The 15,793-nt window shown below is 50.3% G+C and overlaps 8 protein-coding genes; 3 read left to right on the top strand and 5 right to left on the bottom strand.

The window, feature by feature from the left end:
- Positions 1 to 488: 488 nt before the first annotated feature.
- On the top strand, positions 489 to 1,194 carry FFUJ_08515 (uncharacterized protein; the record flags this gene model as incomplete). XM_023580775.1 has 2 exons in its annotated part: positions 489 to 687; positions 746 to 1,194. 2 exons carry the CDS (start codon positions 489 to 491, stop codon positions 1,192 to 1,194), a joined length of 648 nt encoding a protein of 215 aa, XP_023433493.1.
- A 296-nt stretch (positions 1,195 to 1,490) lies between these two features.
- On the bottom strand, positions 1,491 to 3,550 carry FFUJ_08516 (uncharacterized protein; the record flags this gene model as incomplete). XM_023580774.1 has 4 exons in its annotated part: positions 1,491 to 2,383; positions 2,434 to 2,578; positions 2,631 to 2,878; positions 2,935 to 3,550. The coding sequence occupies 4 exons, from the start codon at positions 3,548 to 3,550 to the stop codon at positions 1,491 to 1,493; spliced, it is 1,902 nt and encodes a 633-aa protein (XP_023433492.1).
- A 1,216-nt stretch (positions 3,551 to 4,766) lies between these two features.
- Positions 4,767 to 5,738, top strand: FFUJ_08517 (probable PHO85-cyclin-dependent protein kinase; the record flags this gene model as incomplete). The annotated part of the gene is made up of 1 exon (XM_023580773.1): positions 4,767 to 5,738. The coding sequence occupies one exon, from the start codon at positions 4,767 to 4,769 to the stop codon at positions 5,736 to 5,738; it is 972 nt and encodes a 323-aa protein (XP_023433491.1).
- A 386-nt stretch (positions 5,739 to 6,124) lies between these two features.
- FFUJ_08518 (BTHS-like protein) lies at positions 6,125 to 7,430 on the bottom strand (the record flags this gene model as incomplete). XM_023580771.1 has 3 exons in its annotated part: positions 6,125 to 6,866; positions 7,112 to 7,150; positions 7,216 to 7,430. The coding sequence occupies 3 exons, from the start codon at positions 7,428 to 7,430 to the stop codon at positions 6,125 to 6,127; spliced, it is 996 nt and encodes a 331-aa protein (XP_023433490.1).
- A 461-nt stretch (positions 7,431 to 7,891) lies between these two features.
- Positions 7,892 to 9,075, top strand: FFUJ_08519 (related to RING finger domain protein; the record flags this gene model as incomplete). XM_023580770.1 has 3 exons in its annotated part: positions 7,892 to 7,907; positions 7,965 to 8,464; positions 8,560 to 9,075. The coding sequence occupies 3 exons, from the start codon at positions 7,892 to 7,894 to the stop codon at positions 9,073 to 9,075; spliced, it is 1,032 nt and encodes a 343-aa protein (XP_023433951.1).
- Positions 9,076 to 9,100: 25 nt separating this feature from the next.
- On the bottom strand, positions 9,101 to 10,090 carry FFUJ_08520 (related to peroxisomal ATP carrier; the record flags this gene model as incomplete). Its single annotated transcript, XM_023580769.1, has 1 exon — positions 9,101 to 10,090. One exon carries the CDS (start codon positions 10,088 to 10,090, stop codon positions 9,101 to 9,103), a length of 990 nt encoding a protein of 329 aa, XP_023433489.1.
- Positions 10,091 to 10,628: 538 nt separating this feature from the next.
- FFUJ_08521 (related to SGF73-SAGA associated factor) lies at positions 10,629 to 12,079 on the bottom strand (the record flags this gene model as incomplete). XM_023580768.1 has 5 exons in its annotated part: positions 10,629 to 11,026; positions 11,085 to 11,261; positions 11,315 to 11,827; positions 11,882 to 12,004; positions 12,058 to 12,079. 5 exons carry the CDS (start codon positions 12,077 to 12,079, stop codon positions 10,629 to 10,631), a joined length of 1,233 nt encoding a protein of 410 aa, XP_023433488.1.
- A 910-nt stretch (positions 12,080 to 12,989) lies between these two features.
- Positions 12,990 to 14,792, bottom strand: FFUJ_08522 (uncharacterized protein; the record flags this gene model as incomplete). XM_023580767.1 has 3 exons in its annotated part: positions 12,990 to 13,793; positions 13,847 to 13,987; positions 14,061 to 14,792. The coding sequence occupies 3 exons, from the start codon at positions 14,790 to 14,792 to the stop codon at positions 12,990 to 12,992; spliced, it is 1,677 nt and encodes a 558-aa protein (XP_023433487.1).
- Between the last annotated feature and the right edge of the window lie 1,001 nt (positions 14,793 to 15,793).

The following is a 15,793-nucleotide window of genomic DNA, read 5'->3' as shown; positions in this document are numbered from 1 at the left end:
GATGCAGTCAAAGACCAGGTTTGCGTCTAGGAATGTGAAATGTCAAAGTTCACATGCAAAGTCTTTCTTGATTGATAGATGAAGATATCTGCGACTACCTACCTGCACAGGTACTTACTTACCCTACAGGGATAGAGTGGTAAGGTAATTATATGTGTTGATACCCTAGGCAGCTTATCTAATCATCAATTCTGGAATTCGATAAAGTATTGGAAACGTGCATCATACTGATTGAGTGGGATATTCAAATAGGCCAGTGTATTATATCTCATTCTCGCTTGTATGTTGGTCATACACATATGTGGATGGGAGTATGTGTATGGGTGTGAGTGACTGAGTGACTGACTGTATTATGTCATTGACAAAATGGTCGCACTTGTACGTAAGTAGGTACCTGGTTATCTCCCTTGCTCTAATATCACGAGACATTTGGAGCCTTAAAATACTCATATCATAGCACACCATAACAATAACGTTTCTGCCACATCATGTCACATGAAACTGCTGCAGTTGATGCCAACGCCAATGCCGGCTTCTGGAAAGAACTCGACTCATGGAAGACACCCGTAGCTAAAGAGGTCGGTCCTACAGTCGAGGTTGGATCCAAAGCGCCCTGGTCTCAACACCTTCGCCTTCCAGACGGGAAACCTACTCTCGTGGTGTTTCTCCGTCATTGTGGATGTCCCTGTATTTTAACCCTTATCATCCCGCTTGTACCATCTGATGCTAACTGACTGTGAACTAGTCGCCGAAAAGACGTTCAGAGCTCTCGCCGACCTATCTGATAAGGTCCCAGGGGTCCATTGTGTTGCCATCTCGCACTCTTCAGAAGAAGCAACAGACAAATGGCTTCCCCTGGTCGGCGGCACCTGGAACGTCGATGTTGTGATTGATGAAGAGCGCGACTTGTATGCCAAATGGGGCCTCGGAATATCATCAACGTGGCACGCTGTTAACCCTCTCACGCTGTGGAACGTCTTCAGCCTTGGAAAGAATGAGGGCATCTGGAATCGACCAACCGAGAGTGGCTCGCGGTGGCAGACGAGCGGTGCCTTTGCTGTTGATCGCGACGGAACTATTCGCTGGGCTCATGTAGCGAGAACCGCCGATGATATGCCAGATCTCAACGCTGCCATGACTGCGCTTGGACACCCACCCCCTGAGAAGAAGCGCCATTCAAGTCATGAACACTAACTGACGAGGTTGGACTTACCTCAGTGTGCATATATAGCCCCAAAAAGGGGCTGTCAGGTGTCAGAACTAAGCACCACTGTCACCAATATGTGCTAGACGGGGGCCGTCAAAGTCCAATTAATATATGTGTGTGATATTTATAGGGTATCTTGTATCATGATATATTGCTCCAGTACACGAACAGTACTCGTACCCGCTTCTTGTCCTGGCCTTTGAACGAGAGCATAATGGTGGAGCGCAGACGATGGCGCTGGTCCGTACGTGTTTCAGCAGGCTGCAATACCATGTTTCGCCATCTAGAAAGACAAGACCATGCTCAGCCGTCCAACCTCTATGTTTCTTCTTCGTGATGCAACAACAGAACAAATCCCGTCAGACCAGCCGGTGTGCATGATCTTGGAAGCCACCAAACCAACCAGGCCAACACTGCTCACCATTTCTAGAGCAAGCATCCCTTTCTGCTTGAGACCTCCCCCCATCTCCAAGAGGCCAAGCGGATCCTGGTGTGTAGGTTGAGGAGCTTTCCGTTTCTTAGACTGCGTCTTTTTCTTGCCGTTGCCGGGGACGTGGACTAGACTCGACTGCTTCGCCACAGCGTTTGAAATGGCCCTCTCTTCCATCAGATGGTATAATCTCTCGGATTGAAGACTCTGGCGCAGGTTGTTCGCCCAGTTATAGAGCTCCAGCCGATCCCAGCTCGGGGTCCGCCTGAAGGACCTTAATCTCATGGCCCTCTCCGGAATAGATCGAGAGACTAAGGCTCCGCTCGACAAGGCATTTTGAAGCAAATTATCGCCGTGATCACGTCGCCATTGGATACATTTCACCGCTGCAGAGTGCCGTAATCGAGCGCTACCGTCCAGAGAAAAGACGTGGTCGACGAGTCGGCCCAAGTCTGTAGGCAAAAGCGGCGGGATGTATTCCGAATCCATAAGGGTACTGGCGTCCATAGTATGGTAGTCCGGCTGGGCTTCGGTAGAAACGGCGTATACACACTTGGTCTCCTCTGAGTCGTCAGGCCCTGCAAAGGAGAAGTAATCAACATCCTTATCAACCAGACTCTTCACAACTTGCTGTTTGATGTGCTTGATTTCCTCTGGTGCAAGCTCATCAACCCTAGTAAGAACTGGGATTACGTTAGTCATGCGCTGAGCGCGTTTGATGTACTCGACATCCTCTCGTACAAGGCCTGGAACTCATTAGCAAACGCGGTGGGCATACGAAACTGGATGAACTTACCGCTGTGGGGAATCAGGTAGAGCAGAGCGTCCACGACTGGCTCGCCGCCAGAGTTGACCAAGGTGAACAGATCCGAATCAGCCATGGGCTTATTCATCAGAGATGCCAAATGAGATTCGACATAATGAAGATCACGCCACGAGCCCTGAGTTATTGTTAGGATGTGATAATCTAAGGCGGGTGGTCCGGGTACGTACAGAGGCACCTGGTCGGTGGCCTGGGCTTTCAACAAAGCATACATTCCTATCAAGGACATCACCAGTGGTAGAGATCCGCCTCCGTGCTGTAACAGCGAGTTCAGAATCAGACCGCCACCATGGCTGGGGGCGCGAACTAGCATATGTTTCAGTAGCATGCACCGCACTGTGATTCTCTATCGGATCCATGTGAACGATGTGCTTGCAACGTTCTGCCAGAGTCTTAATGAGGGAAGTCTTCCCAATACCTATTGAAGTCGTTCGTTAAAACCGCCACTGATGGGTATTCTGTTGATGTGCTTACCGCATTGCCCAGCGACCATGATCTTTAGCTTGCCCAGAGATTTACCTACTTCCGAGAAAGGACGACGTCGTGGAACCATCAAGCTCGGCATGATAAGCTGAGGAACCGTGCTTTGGTTTTCTTGATTATCTGCCTGATCTGTTACGGGTAAGGAGACATCATCATGGATCAAGTCGCTATGGGCGTCGACGGAGGGACCTGCTAGGGAGTAGCTTTGCGACGAGATGCTCATGACAGAACCAGAATGCGAAAGACCGATCAGAGAGGGAGTGCTTGGCTGCGACGGTAAATTCAAGGAGTCTTTTTCGACAACAGATTCAACAGAAGAATCCTCTGAATCGTCAGACTCCGATGCGGGATACGCAGGCTTACGGCCGGTACGAGGAGGCGAACGTCGTTGACGCGGGGTTGAAGGCCGGCGCGAGTTACGACTACACTTGCGCTGATCGCTTTGCTGGCGTAGCCGCGGACGGGAGCGATCTCGGCGAGCGTCAAGGTCGGCCTCTGTGGTGATGAAACAGGCAGTAGGTACAGTCGAAGAAGGGCGTACCAAGCTGTCAGGCCGGTCTGAGGACCGAGTGTTGAGAGGATGATTCGTAGGCAAGACAGGTCTCATTGTTGTATGTGGTTGGAGGGGTCCGAGGCAGCGTGCTATGCTGTGCTGTGCTGGCTGTGCTTATACGGCGGATACAGGGGTGTTAAGGTAAGGTGCAGTTCTGATAAGGGGCAAGCTGTCTTTGTTCATATCACGGTGCCTCGTAGGAGAACAGGAGTACGTATGTATTTGCATTCGAAGGCGTAACACAGCGAGCGGCAAGCAGTAAAGATGTTAAGAAGAAACACGGGAAATGCGGGATGGATGGATTGTGTAGCTCGATGACGATTGTTTTTAAAAGTCCAAACTCAGTTGGATGATAAGGTAAGGAGGTATGGCAAAGTAGCCTCAACAAATATATCCCGTCAAATCGTCTTATTGATTCATGGGGTAAAATGCCATACTTGGTAGGTGGGGGCCCATGCACCCCCTCACCTACCAAGTGCGCGTGCGCTTAATCCATAGCACTAATAAGCCCCCGTGATGAGCTTGAGGCATGATTGACACCCGTTATAAGCACCCATACCTAGGTCCACTGTTGTAGACCAAGATCAGCCCCGTAACATCTATACTTTAGATGCCTTGTTTAACAAAAGAAATGTAAAGAATATCACTATATATTATATATCACCAATTATGCTGTTACTGGCTCGCACCTTGGTTTTTGGCCCGTGTTTCAATCAATGGCCTACTACTAGGCATCGGGTTTAATAAGTTAGTAGATCAATTTCAGACTCTCCTCCCCTAAGGTTCTGTCGATTCCTCCAACCCCTCCCTAGGAGATGGGACCGTTCCAGCAGCCTCTTCTGTTTGGGTACCTATCGACATCCCCTCCCTTTCCATCCCCCCAGGCCCCCCTCCATTCATCCAAAAAGTCACCTACCGCAAGCAAAGGGTACGACTCGAAAAGGATATTTTTTTAATTAAAAAAAAAGTGAGGTCAACCTAAAGGGCGGAACCCCCAAATACATACTCTCTATCAAGGGCAGAGTTTGTGAGTCATCAACAAAATAAACCCAAAATATCAAGAAATAGAAGCAAACAGTAGCCACTGCCCACAACCCACCCTTTACCTCCACTCGCATAATCTTTCTCTCCTACAGATTGTCGACAATCCTCACCCAAGTCGAAATCGGTGACACGCCATTATCAGCCAATACCCACGCATCCTCGTTCGCTTTTCAAACTCTACCCGCATCAGACTGATATCATCTCGTACCCTCACCTCAACCTCAACATGGACGGAAAGCGACACCCCAGCTCGTTCCAGCAGCTAGAGAAGCTCGGTGAAGGCACCTATGCCACCGTCTTCAAGGGCCGCAACAGACAGACTGGAGAGCTTGTGGCGCTCAAGGAAATCCACCTCGACTCCGAAGAGGGAACACCGTCGACTGCCATCCGAGAGATTTCGTTGATGAAGGAGCTCAAGCACGAGAATATTGTTGGGCTGCACGATGTTATACACACCGAGAACAAACTCATGCTCGTCTTTGAGTACATGGACGGCGATCTAAAGAGGTACATGGACACTCATGGTGATCGCGGCGCCCTCAAGCCTACCACCATCAAGTCCTTCATGTACCAGCTCCTCAAGGGCATCGACTTCTGTCACCAAAATCGTGTTCTTCACCGCGATCTCAAGCCCCAGAACTTGCTCATCAACAGCAAGGGCGTTTTGAAGCTCGGCGATTTCGGCCTTGCCCGCGCCTTTGGTATCCCCGTCAACACCTTCTCCAACGAGGTCGTCACCCTATGGTACCGCGCCCCCGACGTCCTCCTCGGCAGCCGAACATACAACACCAGTATCGACATCTGGTCCGCGGGCTGCATCATGGCCGAGATGTTTACCGGTCGACCTCTGTTCCCCGGAACCACAAACGAAGACCAGATCATCCGCATTTTCCGCATAATGGGAACACCAACAGAGCGTACCTGGCCCGGTATCACGCAGTTCCCCGAGTACAAGCCTACATTCCATATGTACGCCACTCAAGATCTTCGAAACATCCTCCCGGCGATCGACCCCAACGGTATCGACCTGCTGCAGCGAATGCTACAGCTTCGACCAGAGCTGAGGATCAGTGCCCACGATGCCCTTCAGCACGTTTGGTTCAACGACCTTATGATGCACCCTCAGCAGCAGGCTCTCCAGGCGCAGGCTCGCGGATACCCCCAGGCTGTTCCCACTCAAGGTTTCGAGGCGTATTAGAACTTGCCCCAGCCGCCAGTGGCGAGAGACCGAAATTTCTAGTTTTGTTGCGTCATGATCACAGCGTTTTTGAATCGAGCTGTTTCAGTAACAGCGTCTCACTGCAAACCAAAAGAAGAAAATACAGTAATATTACGTGGCGACTATTTCTCAGCACGATGGAGTTAAGGGTCAGCATGAATTAGACAGGACAGGAGAGATGTTTGATCTTGGGACAGCAGCGTATGTCGGTGTCTTGATTCGTCATTTTTTTCTTCTCTCTTTTCATTCCTGTCAACAACTGATGTTGAGTATGAGTGAGTACCTCAATTGTCAGGGGGGTTGGAGGGTTTGACCCTCCTGGTTTTAGTCTATAATCCTACGAGCGAAATGTATGACTTTAATACTCATGGGTGTTCCTTTGGCCCGTGTCTGTTGACAAGACTGCCATCGACTGGGCTCTTAAATTTTGTGCGGAGAGGATCTTTGGCCCATGTTTCCGCGAGAGCTGGTGTTTCGTCCTTTTCTGCAGGGAAGCCTGCGCGTTCTCTCAGTTTCTCGACCTCGTCTCTTACTCTCCTGGCCACTGATATTCTTAACTCCGTAGCCTCTGGGCTATTTCGGAGTAGTTCTGGGTCACCTTTGGCAACAAGCTTGCGCCATGCTGCCCGCTGCAGACCGAAGAGCTGATCAACGTCGGTCGGCTCGCCTATCACTATTTTGACCGTCTTTCCAACACGAGGCGCCCATCTGGGCCATCCTCTATCCTCGGCCATAATGTGCTGGGTACCATGGACGAACATGGGGATGAACTCTGGAGCCGGGTCAGATTCGAGGATCAGGCGAGATACACCCCACTTGAAGTAGCGCAATCCGCTTTCCGGACTTTGGTGACAACAAGCTTCTGGAAATACGTGAACCCAGGCATTTCGATAGGCTGAGTAGGCAGACGGTGCTGTAAATTGATCGACACCGTTTGTGGAGAAGAAGAGTGGTTGGGGAACCGGAGGAGGTCTTGTCGAAGCAGGGGTTGCAGAGAGAGGAGAGTCAGAGGCTGTAGACCATGAAGCTGGTGATGGGCCCGACAGCAGCTTGATGGCTTGTGTCATGGTTGGCTGGTATAGACCACCATAGGGAGAGTACCATAATCTGTGAGTGGGCAAAACCTGACCAAGACTGAAGAATGTCGAAGTGGCTCTGTGATTTATTTGAGTTGTCAGCCAATGCTCGCTCACACGCACACACACACACACACACACACACACACACACTCTCTCTCTCTCTCTCTCTCTCTCTCTCTCTCATATTTATTGATCTTCAAGACTCACTTATTCTTGAAACATATGTCATGCGCCCCAAGACCCCATCTCATGTTGACTGCGTCAAAGAAGTACCGCATTGGTAGCATGCCCCAAATAAGAGGATCGTCAAGTCTGTATGCATTATATACTGTTAGCATGGGCCGTGCGTAGTGTTGGATTGCCATGACACGACATACACTGCTACATGATTGCACACTGTGAGCAGCCCGCGCTCACGCCCTTCCCTTTTCCTACGGTCAAGAACCCCGAGAAGCCCTTGTAGGCCTGTGACCTCGAGGGTATTAAAACCGTTCATAAATACTCTTGCGAATGCGCCAACTGAGCCCATGACAGTCGCTGAGGCAATGCGCCATGGCAGACTTGGCTGCGCAGGAGGTTTAGAATCTGACATGGTAACAACAGCCTTGAGAAGATATCAGATCATCATTGTAAAAACGAGACAATATTGAAAAACGTGTATTCGTTGAATGGGAAAAGACAAGTCTTGGTAGTACCTAGACAAGTGCTTTATACGTACGTACCAAGTGTTTGATCGGAGAGAAGCGGCTCGTACCAACTTTTTTCCTGTTTGCTTACCCTGTAGAAATGACATGGTGTGCCTACTAACCTGCCTTTTAACTAAGGCATGTCTTGGGGTTGTATTGCAGCTGCCTTACGTTAGAATAAAAATTAAGTTGAGGTCTACCTCAACTTTTATTTAAACATCCATTACTTTAGATTTGTTCTTGTCGTCTGTGGTCTTTCTCAACCCCATTGAACTCATATCTACGAGCTGCAAGACGCTGCGACATAGAATACTCCTCTACCAGTTTCTACCAACGACAACAGAGCTCCTCTGAGCCAGATATTGTCATGGTGTCAGCTCACAGTACGTTTCTCATGATAGAATCACAACGGTTGCCTTACGAATTAATCAATCAATCAGGTAAACGAAACACCTCCCGTCCAGTCTTCACCTCTCACGAACGAGCCCTCGCAAAATCACACTGGTCATCTTCGTCCGCTCGCCTTCACCGCGACTCCTTCCTCCCGTTTGGCTCGTGTGGCCTGTGTCTCAACATTGCCCGCGAACCTGTCTCATGCCGACGCGGCGATATATTCTGCCGCGAATGCGCACTATCGAACATACTCACGCAGAAGAAGGAAATCAAACGCGCCCAGAAGGCGCGCGCCGCTGCTGAGGAAGAGGCCGCTAAGCAAAAAGCGCACGAGGATGAGCTGGATCGCGAGCGCGCCATCCAAGACTTTGAGTTGACGCAGGCTGGTCTCGATCGCAAGAACAAGCCAAACGTAGCCAAGACCGAAGATGAAAGGGTGGATGCGACAATCGGCGATTCGAACTCGCAAGCTTTGGTAATAGGAGGTACGAAGCGTAAGTTTGAACTCGACAAAGATGAACTGGATCGCATTGCGCGCGAAGACAAGGTCAAAGCCAGGAAAGCGCTGGAAGAGGAAAAGGCAAGAATCTCAACCCTACAGCGGTGTAGTATTCTGTGTTAACTTGGCTCCCTATCGTACAGGCTGCGAAACCACATCTCCCATCATTCTGGACTCCATCGCTTACACCAGACGCCCAATCCAGCAAACTCCCGCCAGTTGCGAAGAAAGACAAGACCGTACCAACTTGTCCAGCATCTGCATCCGACAGTCCCCACCCTATCACCATGCAGAATCTCATCACAATCAACTTCAACGAAGAGGAAACGTCAAAGGGCAAGCAGAGGACTTGCCCATCATGCTTAAAGATGCTCACAAACGCCTCCAATCCCATGATGTCCAGAGAGTGCGGTCACGTTTTGTGTCACAGTTGCGTTAAACAGTTCATGATCCCATCATCCAAAATGTCATCTTCTGAGGATGTCCAACCCCTGACCTGCTACGTCTGCGACGTACCTCTGACCTCCAAGTCACACAAGACAGATACCGGCCCTGGATCTTTGATACCTGGCTTGATAGCCCTCCAGTCAGAGGGGACAGGCTTTTCAGCTCACGGAGGAAACACCGTGGAGCGATCGAGCGTTGCTTTCCAATGTTGAGACTCTTGCGCTGAACCACATCCCATCACCTCATCCGCAGACTTCGCTGTCGCAAATAGGGCAAAAGCATCATTACCCATACACGAACAACAAACCGATGAATTACGCCCTTGGTGAGCATCGTCAATCCGTGACTGAAGAAGCTCTTTAGGAGCTCTCCCTGAAGTCCAGCGTAGAGTGCTTCCATACCCTCGTTCGTAATGATGCGAATAATGACGCCAAATATGGACTGATTGAGAAGATCAAGCATCCTCCGCAGTACATGCTTTCGCTTCGAATTTCCGCTCTGCCATTCCTCTACATCAGCGTCCGCCGTGCTCAAGGAGCTGCCCGCCATTTGCAGGCGCGTCTTGCCTGTCTGGAAAGGATATGTGATGGCAGTGGCAGTAGCTTTGCTCGAGGCGGCAATCAAAAAGGCGATCCATGCCACTGGAAAGTCCTCTTCTTCGAGGGCTGGCAAGATCCGCGCTGCCAGCCGTCGATTGACAAAGAAGGTGATGCTGGGATTCAGAGTGAGCATCAGGGTAGCCGAGTAGCCAGACCAGAGACCTAGCAATCCGCTTTCCTTTCTAATCTCGGAGAGAATCTCCAGAAGCGACTGATCACTCCCCAACATCTGCTTCCGCGTGACAACATTCGAGATGGGGGTGGTGAGAGCCCTAGCGCACCCTCCAGCGACGGCGCCCACGAGAAGCTCTTCGACAATCTTGGGTTTGCGATGTCGAGGGCGTAGATAGTTGTAGAATCCAAAGAATAGAAAACTGTCCACGACCGACTTGGCCACATCCGTTCCCAGTCCACTGTACAGTGCCTTGATCCCTCCTTCGTTGGCGGGGATGCCTTTGAAAGCCGAAATGACACCATCGTAGTCGCCTGTAGAGCCTCCCGTCTTTCGTTGCGCCTTGAGTCGAGTCGTAACCAGGTCCAATGGGTACAGTGATGCTGTTGATATGGCCGTCCCTACAGAGCCAGATACGGCGTGGCCAAGGGCATTGAGAGCCTGCTGAGACGACATTGTAACAGGATCAAGATACTGAGAATGCCAATCAATGCCGTGAAACGAAGTGATGATAGCTGAAAGGCACGCGCACGTGCACGATGTGAAAGAAGAGTCTCGAGCGAGGCAACATGGATGTTGAGCCGCATGTAAGTAAAGTAAGTAGCCCTGTCTGGTATTACAAGACCGTAATAATGAGCGACGCGCGCTATCGCATTCACGACGTCATAAGCCAGCCTCGGCGCGGCCCCACCATCCTCCAGTCACCGCATGTGACCCATGTTCCGAGGCATGACGGATAGACAGGTACCTTACACTTGTACTTATTAGGTACGGAGTAGACAGGGGAGACTCATAACATTATTGTTTTTCTCATACAAAAGCAAAGCCTTCCAGATCCCGCTGTACAATACTCCTCGTCACGAAGAATAATAGTGTTTGGTATCTCCTCCAGGAATGGTCCTTTATACAATCGACATTGATGCACTTCCAGGGAACGTACGTGTGTTGGTTCTGTTTTCAACCCTTTGCCTGTTCTGCAAGACAAGTTTTCATCCTATGCCCTGCTTGAAACTGATGGTTGTCTTTGAGATGTGAATGTCGCTGTCGTCCGCCCGGCATTATTGAAACCCGTAGTAATGTCTATTTCTCCCGGAGCGTCTTCTGAAGCGGGCTGTAGCCCAGGATGGCCCTCGGGAAGCTTCTGTGCTCCAAAACCGGTGACCGAAAATATATTTGTCCTCCCACCATTGGTGGCCATTTGAAGCTGTTCGTGTAATCTTGCGAGCTGGTATTGTCGTTTTATGGGAGTAAAAGTAGGTTGTGGTATTAAAGGTTGAGGACGCCATTGTGATAGAGCACCCATCACCGCCGCTGTTTCTTCGTCGGAATCGACTGGTCCATTATTTGCTTCGTCTTCATCTTCTATCGGCGCGTTGGCGTCAAGCGCTGCCTCTGTTGGAGTCAATTGTTAGTCGTGTCCAGGCAGTGGGTGGACTAGACCAAGACTTACTCTGCTGCTTCGCTTGATTCTTCTTTTGGTACGCGGCAAGAAGCATATCGTATGGCAAAGATCTTCCTGCGACTGCGCGCTTCGCTCCCATACTGTGGCTCTTACATGTCAATGATCTTGCACATGGCTGTCCATTGGGTAACAAGACACCACACTGCCGCTCCACGTCCACAGGTCCTAGCATCAGTTTTAGTGCAAGCCCCTCAAGAGACCTGTGAACAGTATCTCACCTTTTGGCTTAGGGACCTTGGCTTTAGGCTCATCCTTCTTCTTCTTATTCTTGGGTCCTTTGTCTGGATCACCATCGGCCTTACGTTTCTTTCCCTTCTTATCGTCCTCGGGTTTCTTGCCCGCGGCCTTTTTGGCAGTCTTGCTTCCAGTTGCTTTCTTTTCAGCCGAGATACCGTCGTCGTCACTGTCGTCGTCGCCCCGCTCAACCCCATTCTCTTCGTCCTCTTTCCGTTGTTCTTCTTGTCTTGCTGCCTCCTTTGCCCTCTCTCTTGCTTCGCGAGCCTCTTTCTTTCTTTGGGCCTTCTCTTTCTTTAACCGCAAGCATTGCGCAATATGCGCCTTGGCGGCTGTTTTCAAAACGCTCTTCTTACAGTGCTTGCATTGTTGCAGGTCGGGGCTATCTTCGAGGGGTCGTCCTGTCGCAAAGGTTTCGCGCGAAGTTTCGTCGAGTTCGTTTACAACAGGACCTGGTGAGGGCGCACCCACAGGCAAGGCGCCATTCTTCTTCTTATCTTGGAAACATTAGCGGCTTCGCCAAGCTTGTATAGGATGACCTCATTACATACTGTTACTCTCAATTACACTACCATCCATCCAGTTTCCAGGTTTGCTGTGTTTTGGCGCTGGCTTCTTGAGCTTGATCTTTCCGTTCTTGTTCTTGGATGCGACTTTGATCGTGCCGTCATCGCCTGCAAGCTGGGTGTTAGTCTAATGCAGTCGCGCATGATTAAAGTCGCGTTACCTTTTCGGGCATCCGTACCCATGATGGTTGAAGTCGGCGGCTGATGTAGTTGCTGTTGTAGTGAGACAGCCTCCTTCGTATCGATGATGAACTTTGCTTTGATGAATCGCGGATAGTCTGGCTTCGAAAGAGATGGTCGTTGTGATAAGGCTGGGCTGGGCTGGCCAGGTAGGTATGGATGTTATGGTGGAGTTGAAGGTGTGGCTGCCTTCCATTAATGATACACGTGCCTGAGCCAGGGGTCGGCCCACGCCTACACTATTTCTCCGGGGATAGCTCCCCCACTGACATCTGCGGGGGACCCAGGCAGGTCCGATGAATGGAAAAGGCACCGATGATAACCAGGTTTTTGAATTCATCAATTTTAGAGACTACTGAAATGATCAAGGACTGTTCAATAGTCCCAAATTTCTACTTAGCGCTAGTATGATGCCTCGACAAAGAGTTAGGGCATCTGTTTCTGAAGCCATCCAACTACCTAAATGGGCCAGTGAGTGTGCTAATGGTTTTGAATAGTATGACTATCATGTCTGAGCCATGGCCATTCCCATTAAGCTCTGAAAATACTATAGACAAATAAGGAATTTATCAACCTAAGTTGTGTAATATAAAGGCCTCAGGTGCGAGCAGCAACATTGAAGCAGAGAAGCTATCATGTCTACCAAAAGCGTAAGTGGCCATGCTATGCACCGAATATTCGTTAACCATAACCTCCCGTGAACCTAAAAGTCCACATGCAATACCCAAACCAGCCAACTCCGGGTGAAGAACGACGCTCGATGTCAGCTTTTCTACCCCTAAGTACCCGAAAGAAGAAATTCGATGCCAATGCAGCCCACAAAGCCATTAAACACCGAACAAGATGTATCCACACTGTCTCAGACATTCCAGGATTATGTTCATAATCATACCGATGTCTGGGCGAGTTATCATCACCGCACACTGCTTTCGACCACTTCCTTCTTTATCTTCAATGAGTCACGATATGCCTTCATGGTATCCATCATGCACTTGGCATGAAGAATACCCATATCACTCCATATACACTCCATCACTGCCACAACCCATTCCCAGTATGCTTCTGGGACACCAGGAGCACAGGCAGCAACTTGAAGGTGAAACAGAACAACGGGAAGTCCAGCAGAGCCAGAGCCCGCCCCTCCAGGTCTCTCGACTGGTACGGCAGCCTTTTCGGTGAGAAGCGGGTGTCGCCAATGTGTTGGGGTGCTCACGAGAGTGTCGCGGGCGAGTTTTCTAACAACCTCGTATCGATGTCCATATTCAGCCAACGAGATCAACGGCGCGCTAGATTTGGGGTACGCCTTGATGAATTCGATGATTGTCTGGTTCAAGAGAGTTCGCGCCCATCGGTAGTGTCCATACATCCGTGCAACAAACATGTCGAAATAGACATGACACGCGCCATCGAATACTGCAGCTGCAGGTAGGTGTTCCGCTTTCTCTTCGCGAAATCGCCAAGTATGTCCAAGGTTTCGTTCCCAACTAAGGAATGACTCGTCGACATCTAATAATTGCTTCAAGGTGGACACTGTGATAGAACGACCGTCGACCAGAGCATGAGTTTTTATGTATGTTGAGGTTTGAATGAATCGCCCAATCAATGGGCCGAGATCGGTAGCAGGATGATCGGCTGGGTCGAGGAGGGTTCTTGCAAATGAAATCCATTCGAATAGGGGCTCCGGCAGAGGTGTTGCGGACATGTGAGCAGGGATAAACTGAGCAATTATGTGAGTGAATTGGGACAATGCGCTTAGAAACCATGACATACAAGAGAATAAGACATCTGTACCATGGCACGAACACCGAGGAAAGCGGCCGCTGGCATAGGTAGCCATCGTCGCAACAGAGCAAGCCCACCCATAACGTGCGCATGAACGTGCCCTAGTCCTTGATAGGCTCCCTTGACAAGCTGGAGACGGGTATTAGCAAATTAAAAGCCAAGATTGGACAGGAGAAGGGTAGATCGGGGAGATGGGGCTGACCATGCGGGTGTGTTGGTTAGCACTAGGGGTCGGGGCACAAACCTCGAACATGGCAAGCATGACGACGGAGCGCATCGTGACCTCGAAATCCGGCATGCTCGAGGTCTGTACGAGGCGACCAGTCTGGCGCAAAGCCAACCCATATCGTTGACGGGCTATCGTCATCATGCTGGGATCGTCTTTGAGATTGGAAAGGCTAGCGAGGCCAACCGCGGCCATTACATCTTGGACAGCGGGATCCCATAGCCATTCCGTGTGTGACAAATCGCTGGGGGATCTGGGCTCATCTGGATGGCCTATCAGGTAACGGTTGACATAGAACTGAACCCCCTGTTCCTCGAGACTTGGATCGATTGGCGGCGAAAGCCTTGGTGGCCGTATAACGATACGCTGTGCCGTGAAAGTATTTGAGGTCGTATGATTTAAAGACGAAGCGGGAGATTGAGGAGTTGGCGATGGTGTTTGCTGGCTCACAGTTGAATCAGGAGATGTCGGCCAGCCATCTTTGAACGGTTTATAGGAGTATGCTATCGCTGCGGGACCAGGATAGTTGTGTAGAGATGTTATAGAGGAAGAACCAGAAATGGAAGAGGCTTGTGTAGAGCTGTTGGACGAGTAAGAAGAAGCCAGAGAGCTGGAGGATGTTTGTGTTGATAGGGCCTCAGAGGATTCGCCAACACCCCACTGCGCATGTGCTTTTTGTATCACCTTGCTGCTCTCGTCCCGAAACATGAGGGAGAGCTGGTCACGATAACCGGGGCACTTTTTCCCAACCCGAATACATTGTGAGCATTCCGGTTTGATTTTGTCACACTGTTGAGGAGAATTGCCAATTAGTCAAAGCCCATGAACTACTGTATGTACAGAGAATTGTAAGTCATGGATGACACCAGCGGATTAACTCACTTTGATACGTCGCACGCGACAATTCTGGCAGCCCTGAGAGGCTTTCCCACAGTAAACCATGGTCTCTGAAAGTTTTTGGATCACTACGGTGTCTTGCCGAGAATTGGACACCGTCGATAATCAGTAGGTCGGGGGCAGTGAGATCGGTAGCACGGTGACGGAGTTCGTGGAGGCTGGTGGGTACCGGATTTACCCTGACTCCAATATATAAGTAGTGATGGAGATGGCAATTGCGCTCGTCCAAAGCCACAGGCTATGAAACAAGTAGCGAACGGCTATGGGAAACTCGGGTCAGTTTGTTGATTGAAACCCTGACAGTCGTGTGTTGCATCAGAGCTTGAAACAATAGGGGTGGTAGACCGGAAGACAAGATCAGGTAAATAAGCATAGCCAAGTTGCAGAACGGCAGAAATGCAGTGGAAAAGTGATAGGATGATTAATAAGGTCGGATAGCTGCCTCAAGAAATAAGTCCCATCCCGAGTAACTTGGGTAACGCGACGAATCGCGTGTTGATTGACCTTATACTGCTTGCGCTGGCTGTCTCAGCCATTCATCCAGCCCAGAGGCCCAAAGCACAACTTGCTCACTGGCAAGTCTGACGCTATCGCTGCCGCCCGTGGCGAAGAGACCTGGGATGAAATAGGGAGTGCTGTCGGATGGGCCAGTGTCCAAATGTAGTAGGGAACCAGCCGGTGTTGGTGCTGGGTTATAACGGTCACGACGGCGGGTAGGCAGATGTCAGACAAGCCCGTTGTGTTTCCGATATGTAGGGATGTCCCGCAACCCAGGGAGCTGGAACTGGAATCGGGACGAGAGGAAAAGGAGG

Source organism: Fusarium fujikuroi, chromosome FFUJ_chr07 (genome assembly GCF_900079805.1).
Source record: "Fusarium fujikuroi IMI 58289 draft genome, chromosome FFUJ_chr07".
Classification (NCBI taxonomy): domain Eukaryota; kingdom Fungi; phylum Ascomycota; class Sordariomycetes; order Hypocreales; family Nectriaceae; genus Fusarium; species Fusarium fujikuroi.
The sequence above is the reverse complement of the archived record's forward strand: the minus strand, read 5'-3'. Positions and strand labels throughout refer to the sequence as shown.